Here is a 7,681-nt window from a genome sequence, read left to right as displayed (position 1 = left end):
TTGACAGGGTGACAGAATAAGTCTCTGTCTCTCTCACTCTGGGGTGGGGTGGTTCAATGAGAAATCATAGCTCACTGCATCCTGCCCTCCCAGGCTCAAGCAATGCTCCCACCCCAGCCTCCCATGTAGCTGGGACTACAGGTGCACGACACCATGCCCAGCGAATTTTTTTTTTTTATTATAGAAATGGGGTTTCATCATGTTGCCCCAGACTGGTCTCAAACTCCTGGGCTCAGGTGATCCACTGCTGCAGCCTCCCAAAGTGCTGGGATTACAGACATGAGCCACCATGCCCAGCCATGTCATGCTCTTATGACTGCCCCTGCCCCACTCTGAAACCTACCATCCATTCATCTTTTTCCTTTTACCTTGAGAACTTAATGAAGTAACTATATGTGATTAAAAAAAAATGGAAACAAAACCAAGAGCAAAAGTAATGCTTTTAATCCAGAAAGTTTCGGTTACTATTTCAAATCAGTTTTCTCAGCATAATTTCTCTATGAATTGTGTCATTGTGGCATTGTTTTTACCATTGATTCACTTTATTAACTGATTCTGAACCTTCCTTCTCTTAATTCTGAGAAATAGCGCTTGATAGAGTTCCCTTGAGAGGAAGCATGTTTATTTTCGTCCACCATGGATATGCCTGGACACTGAAGGATGACTCTGAACATCTAATTCAGGTGCTTGGACAGGTGGTGAGGTCTGAACCAACATTTTAATAATTGGATATTGATTTTCATTCTGAATATATTCAGTCTGAAACTCATGTTGGACCATAAAGACAGTAGGGGAATTTTGGTCTGGAATGGTTAGGCCAGAATTAGACATGCAGAAGTCAACGGTTTTGCTGATAGTTGAAGCCTGTGTAGCATCCCACACTCCTCTCCCTGAAGGCTTCCTGGGATGCGTCTCCCTACTTTTTGGAGCCCAGGACAGCTTTTTCAGAGTCTTGCAGTCTCTTGAGGGAGGGAAGAAGGCCTGGCACTGTGATGTGATTTCTTGGACAGATCTGTACCTGATGCCTTTAGGGGCCGGGATCACTCTAGTTCTTCTCCAGACTAGCTTTCATCTTGATTTATAGACTTTCCTCATGGACCCAGATTCATAGAGTCTCTGAATTGAAATTGGACATGAGGATGTTGTCTGGGACAGCAACTAAAGGATAAAAGTAGAGGTCGGGGGTCAAGGTAGAGGTCACTAACTGGCCGCCAATGGACTGAGTCTGGCCAGCTCGTGTGTATGTGTGTGTTCTTATACAGTGTGTGTGTGTTTTTAAATGGAGTTAATCACCAATTAATATACAATTGGGAGTTTTCACACAAAAATCAGAGTTTTTAGCTTCTTAGGAAAAAATCTCAGAATGTCTGACAATGTGGAGCCTGGACACTTTTTGTCTGAATTTCTTTTTGTCAGCAGGAACCTAAACTGAATTGTACCTTAGATGGAGCATACACTCTCCATAGATGTCACTTGCTGGAGGTTCATGGTCCTTGTAGGCATTTCATGGTCTTCATGACTTGTAGGCATGGTCTTCGGAGACTCCTGGGTTGATCTCGGTGATCTGACATCTTTTCCTTTAACCCATAAACCATTTAAGTGAGCACCAAGTGTGTGGGCTGCACTAAGTGAGAAGGTGAGGAAAGGGCAGGTGAGATATGGTGCCCTGTCCACTCTGATGAACAGACCCTGCAGATGTTGGTCAGGTTGGCCCAGGACTACCTACCTCTGGACTCAGGCTTCGTTCTGGACTCAGTGTGTCAGCAGCCCTGGGGAAATCTCTGGAGGTCTGTCTGTGCAAGCCGAAGACCCTTCAAGGACAGACACTGCAGAGCCATTGGAATCTTGGAGCCCATCTATCTAAGAGCAGTCGTGGATCCATACTTTGACCCTTGAACCAAGCTGGCCTCCCTGGGCTCTTTTGGATAAGACCAGGAGCTGGTGCTAGACCAAAGTAAGAAATCTAGTTGCTGACCATGCCCTTACTTTTCATTCTTCAGCAAACCAGTAGAGGTCATATTCCCTATGGGAGCCATGGTGCAGAAGTGTCTAGGCTGGCAATTGCTGGGTGTCTGAAAGACCACCAAAATAGTATTTGGCCACTCAGTCCCCAGAAAAACATTCTTAAATCTGAATAAAGCTTACTGGTATGAACTTTGGAAATGATTTTGCAGTGTTATGAAATTTTTGGAGTCGTAGCAGGCTCTTACTGGGTTTCTTCTTCTGTCTGGAGCATCTTACCATCTGTCTCCGCTGAAAGACAGCCTTGAATGAGGAAGGACACAGACAGGAAATTCTTTTTATTTAACCCAAGTCCCTTAGGCTGCAACTTAAGCTCATTTCCTCATTTTGGATCCTGTGAAGATAAAAAACAGCTTGTCATGGCCCTACCTGTCTTGCAGGGACTGTGAAGTTACCTCCCAGTGTACCCTCTGTTGGACTATATAATTCCTGTTGAACTGATGTTTGGGTTTGTCCTTTTTCTTTAGAGGCACAGTGGATGGGATAGATAGCTTTAAAGAATGTATCCAGTATCGTCTTCCTTAGATGAGAATATTGTATATGATTACAAAGATTCTATGATTCATTTGTCTAGCAGAGAGGATGGTCTGTTTCAAGTTTCTAAGGATTCTTAAAAATAAATAAGGACTCACTTTGTCATATTTCATCTTGGTGCTCTCAGAGTGCTGATTCCACAACCTAGACCTCAGAATGCAACCAACAGAACCTGAAACCACATTCACATTCCTTGTACCTTTATTTCACATTGAAGGATTGCACTCATGAGACTTTCAAAACAGTGATCAGGAATAGAACGAACTGTCATACTTCTAACCCCAAGAATAAGTTTTCCGTCAATCTGAGCTCATGCACATTGATTTGCATTTGCTGAAATGATTGTTCCTTAGTTAGACACTGGTTTAGTGACTCCACTCAGAGCTGAGGCACGGGGGTGAGAGGCAGGGCTGGAATGATGGGCGGGATTGCTTTTTATATGGGCCTCCTGTTTATCTTTTTGTCCAGGTCTCTCTGAGTTAGGCATGGACAAGTTAGGCATGAAGCACCAACAATGAATCAATTTTAATATCAAAGTCAATGGGAGTCCAGGAAATGAAAATATTTCCTCATCAAGTCGAGCGTTTTGTTTAACTGGCCCAGTGTGTGTTGCGGTGGGTGGGTGGAAGGGGTCATGGTATTTGGCCTAAGGCATTTCAAGAACCTTAAATTCAGGATTGATCTTTATAAGGAGATTGACCATAAGGTTGCCTGTAAGGTTTGGTTTCAGGGTCCCCCAAAGGCCTTTATGATAAAAAACAACCTTTATTAGGTAACTCTCTAAGGCTTAAATAGTCATTATTAGAAAGTCACTCCTGTGGTTTAAAGTTTTGTCATAAGAATGCAAATGTTCCTGACAGCAAACATCACTCACTTATTCCATTCCTTCCAGAGAGAGGGGACGATGAGGACACGCAGCACAAGGTGAAGTGATTGTGTGAGTAGGAAGGAAGAGTGCCCCGAAGAGAGGAAGATGGTGGGGGAAGGTGGGGTGGAGGGTGGTGGGAGTGGTAAACAGTCTGGAGGTCCTTTTAGGATTATATGTTTCTGTGGATATGGTCATTGATCATTGATAAGAGACCAATTCTGAGGGCCCATGAGCCTCTGGCAAAGCTGGGCTTTGGAGTTGGATAAAGCCGTGCTTGTGGTTGGCTCCATCCCTGGTACAGCTGTGTGACTCTGGGCAATTCACCCACCCTCTCTGTTCCGGCCTCGATTTCCTCATCTGTAATCTAGAGGAGGATGTATTTCCCGGGAGTGTGTGTTGTGAGCTCCTCTTGTAGTGTAACTTTAGGTGCTTAGAACAGTGAGCACATGGTGGACTCTCCATGAGCCCGTTTCCCATTCATTTCAGGTTCCCATTTTCATGTTTTAGGCTAAATCTGCATCATGTGGCCCTTTTCTTAACATGCGAATGCTGCCCCAGGCAGTTATAGAGACACAGAATTTGATGGTATTTGGTGTTTGGTGAGAGGAGAACAAACGGTCATGTGCGGACACACTTGGACACTGGTGGAGTGAGCAAATGAAATGGTGTGCATGAGATTGTGGCAACCAGAGGTAATTTCCCCTTTCCCTTCTTTACCCTGCTCGTCTTATCAGAGCTTTTTGATGGGTTTGAATGGCTCTCCTTACGTTGGGCTGGTGCATCCATTTGAAATGTGGATTCTTACGTGAGTTAGAAATTATTCTGTGCTGTGTCCAAGGATAAACGCAAGGTATTACAGGGAAGAACAATGAACAGATTTACAAATTGCTCTTTTCACATGTCAGTAATAAAAGTAAATCATGTTCTGGCCTAAATAGCTGTGTACTGACTGAATCACAAGTGCCTGGTAGAAAATGTGACAGTATTTGGGTTTCACAGTTCTCACATTTTAGAATGTCTGTTCAAGATCTCACTTTTACTGAGGGATATTTGGAATTAAACTGTAAAGAACAATGCGATTTTGTATATTCATTCATTCATTTTCTTGGGAGAAACACTCAACCATGAGCTTCCATTTGCAGTTTTCGAATATCTTATTTTGCTTCTACACACCTTTTGGTCAGTGTGAAATGTTGGATTCCTGGGAATGATTGCTGCTGAAGTTGCTTGTAGGTAAGGAAATGTAAATGAAAATTAGAGAAGAGTAATCACGATTGCTAATTTTAAATGCCCAGAAAGTGATTGGCGTCTTCACAGTCTTTCCCAACTCAAAATTTCCCAGAGAGCATGAGGCTACTTAACCTGTGATTTCTCCCTCACAGGTCTACAGGAACTTCACCTCTAGAGTTGGGAGGGAATGCTTTGTGGATTTTTGTCTGTGTCCATAGCCTAATATCATGCTTTTGTCTCCAAAATAGACGTTCTTTCTCTAATGCTTCAAAATCCTCAAATTCATACTCTTCTTTTATCCCTTGCATTTCTCTAACGAGTTCTTTCCCATGCTAATCTTCTTACTCCAGAGGCAATGGGCAATTTTGGAAAGAGTGATGTGCGTTAGAATTCTCTATGTTTATTCTGTTCAGAATTTTCATCCAATATTAAAATCACATACTAACGCACACATGTGTCATCACACAACACTCTCCTTTTATTTTCTTCTTCTCTGAGACCTCAGATGTGTTTTTCTTAATGTTACTAAGTTTAAAGGTTGTTGGTTTTGTTTTTAGGTTCCTTTTTTCTTTCCTGCAGCATGCCTTGCTTTACTCAATAGTCAGTTTCAGTTCCAGGTTTGCCCCAGATTTGTTTGACTGTTGCCTGAATATTTTGCATACAGTTATATTATATTGAATTACAATATCAGTTACATCGTGAGCTGAGAGATTTTGTTTGACAAAATGTTATGTTTCATTTTAGTAATTTTGGAAATGAAGAGAATTTCTTTGGACCCTCATAACTCAAGATAAAAATGTGGTTGTACTTTGTACTAACTTGTTTTTCTTCTGGAACAAAATATGGAAACATTTAAATTAGATACATGCAGATAGAACTAGAGTTTTACTGCACCTTTACGCTGTTGATGATCTTGGTTTGTTTTCTTTGTGGAAATGAATGCTTTTGTTATCTCACTTAGAATACAACGGATATTCTTCTTAAGCAGGACAGTTTTACGTTGTTTTCTCAGAGGTATTTTAAAGATTGTCCAACTGTATCACACAACATACTAACTTATTTACTATATAATGCTACCGGAGAATATGGCAAATTACTAATCTGTTATTCTTGCACTAGCGAGGCAATGTAATTAAACCAGACAATGCCTAGAGTTTATTTTGATCTGTTCCCTTTTTGGTTTAAATTTACCACCCACAGTTATCTGAAATGCATGAAGGCTTGTGGGTTTGGTATATTTGTTTTGTTGCTATACTGTAATGCTGTGCAAATACATGACTGTACTTAAAGTCTTTCGGATCATACTGATTAAACGTCATTTACTGTCTTCCTAACAATATCAAAGAAGATTAAAAAAATTCATTCTCCCAATCTGTTATTGCCATGAGTTGATAGTTGCGCTGTTTACATAGTTGACCACCCACTGAAGCCAAGGCACGTGAAACTGCTGTCCACTAAAATGGGCCTGAAAGTCACATGGGACCCACCCAAAGATGCTACCAGTAGACCTGTGGAGCATTACAACATTGCCTATGGGAAGTCACTGAAAAGTCTTAAATACATCAAGGTGAATGCGGAGACATACTCCTTCCTTATTGAGGATGTGGGTAAGTGACACTCTGATCTTGTTCCCAGTCAGAATTAACTGTGCACCAATGTTCTCAGTTGCATTCTCAGGATGACTATGAGACAACCCATGGCTTGGCTCAAGGTCCCTTGCAGTTCTTTGGGAATAGAGAACTGAGTTCTGAGACTCTCGTGGGAGGCTGCTGATTGACAGCTGGCATTGGGCACTTGGGCTTCCCCATCCATGCATGTGAACTCAAGTGTTTCTGTCTCCAAACTGATGCAGCAGATAATTTTTAGTTTCTGAATGTGCTCTTGGAAAGTAGATTGATCATTTTTACTTCACAGAAATTTGACTGCTAGACAAGCAAGCTGACCTAGGGACTTCTAACTTATATGCCATTTTATAAACAGGGATTGGGCAAGCTGTATGTCCCTGTAAATGTGGAATATCTTATGCCTAGCCACGTCTGGTTAAAGATGTATCACTTTGCCCTATTTAAATTTGATTTTAACTTGATTCTGAGGGTTTGGAATATTTGAGAGCTTACCTCAATATATTTTGTCTTACAAGTGCAGATGTAGTTGGTTTTGGGCTTAGGTTTGAGCTGCGTCTGAATCCTCTGTCTTCTACTTTTTGATTCCAGGAAACTAAAGCCCCATTGACTCTTGCCCCACGTCATTAAGATGGATCATAAGGAAAGAACAGAAGTTGACATTTAGGAAACAGGTCTCCCCTTGTGCCACCTTAGCACTTTGATCCTTTAGTGGATCATGATCAGCTGAGGGCCCCTCAGCTTTGTTCACCTGACCACAGATGACCACACTTACTCCTTCTCCACCTCCTGCACTTGACATCACACTCCCTGGGTAACAGAGCAGGAAGTGTATAAAAGGGAGATGAAGGAAGACAGATTCCCTTCCTCATGGCTTCAGCTAAATGTCCATTTCCTTGAATCTCTTTTACATCACCCTGGCTCTCCAAGTCCAGCTGTGAGGTTAAATGGAGATTCTATCAGATCAAAGGCATGAGCAGATCATATTTGCTTGCTCAAACCTTGAGTTGTTATGATGGCTGCAGAGAAGGAAAACATGTGAAAAGAGAGTCATAGAGCTCACTAGAAAACAAATAGTATCTCCCAGACAACTTTCTGATGAGTTAACTGAATGGGAATCAAACACATGTGGATTAAATGTCTTTGAAATACAAACAAGCTCAGAGTAAAGAGAGAAAGTGTCTGGCGAAGCATGATTTTGCATTCTGCCTGACCCCAGGCCATTTCCCAATTAGCCTGGCCTGTCATGCCAAACCCCAAATGCCACCAGGCCCTGCCACAGTGAGGTAGAAGTCACACCAGTCTTGATCACAGCAGACATCCCAGAGGGTGTCAGCCAGGCTTTTGTTCCTGGGCCTCTGGTTTGAGAACTAGTGAAATTTTGTTACAGCAATGCTCCCTGCTT

The 7,681-nt window shown here is 42.1% G+C and overlaps 1 protein-coding gene across 4 annotated transcripts in view; it reads left to right on the top strand.

Moving 5' to 3' along the window:
• Positions 1-7,681, top strand: part of FNDC1 (fibronectin type III domain containing 1) — a 109,143-nt gene that overhangs the window by 22,896 nt on the left and 78,566 nt on the right. Inside the window, exon 2 of one of the 4 annotated variants that reach the window (XM_037741826.1) lies at positions 6,067-6,261. The exons of 1 other annotated variant lie outside the window; for it this stretch is intronic. In XM_037741826.1, coding sequence (XP_037597754.1) covers positions 6,067-6,261 — 195 coding nt within the window. Of the gene's footprint in view, positions 1-5,760; positions 6,262-7,681 lie in introns of those variants that run through there. 2 more of the 4 variants (XM_017538261.2, XM_037741823.1) reach the window with 2 other exon arrangements.

Source organism: Cebus imitator, unplaced genomic scaffold (assembly GCF_001604975.1).
Source record: "Cebus imitator isolate Cc_AM_T3 unplaced genomic scaffold, Cebus_imitator-1.0 Scaffold6, whole genome shotgun sequence".
Taxonomy (NCBI): domain Eukaryota; kingdom Metazoa; phylum Chordata; class Mammalia; order Primates; family Cebidae; genus Cebus; species Cebus imitator.
The sequence above is the reverse complement of the archived record's forward strand: the minus strand, read 5'-3'. Positions and strand labels throughout refer to the sequence as shown.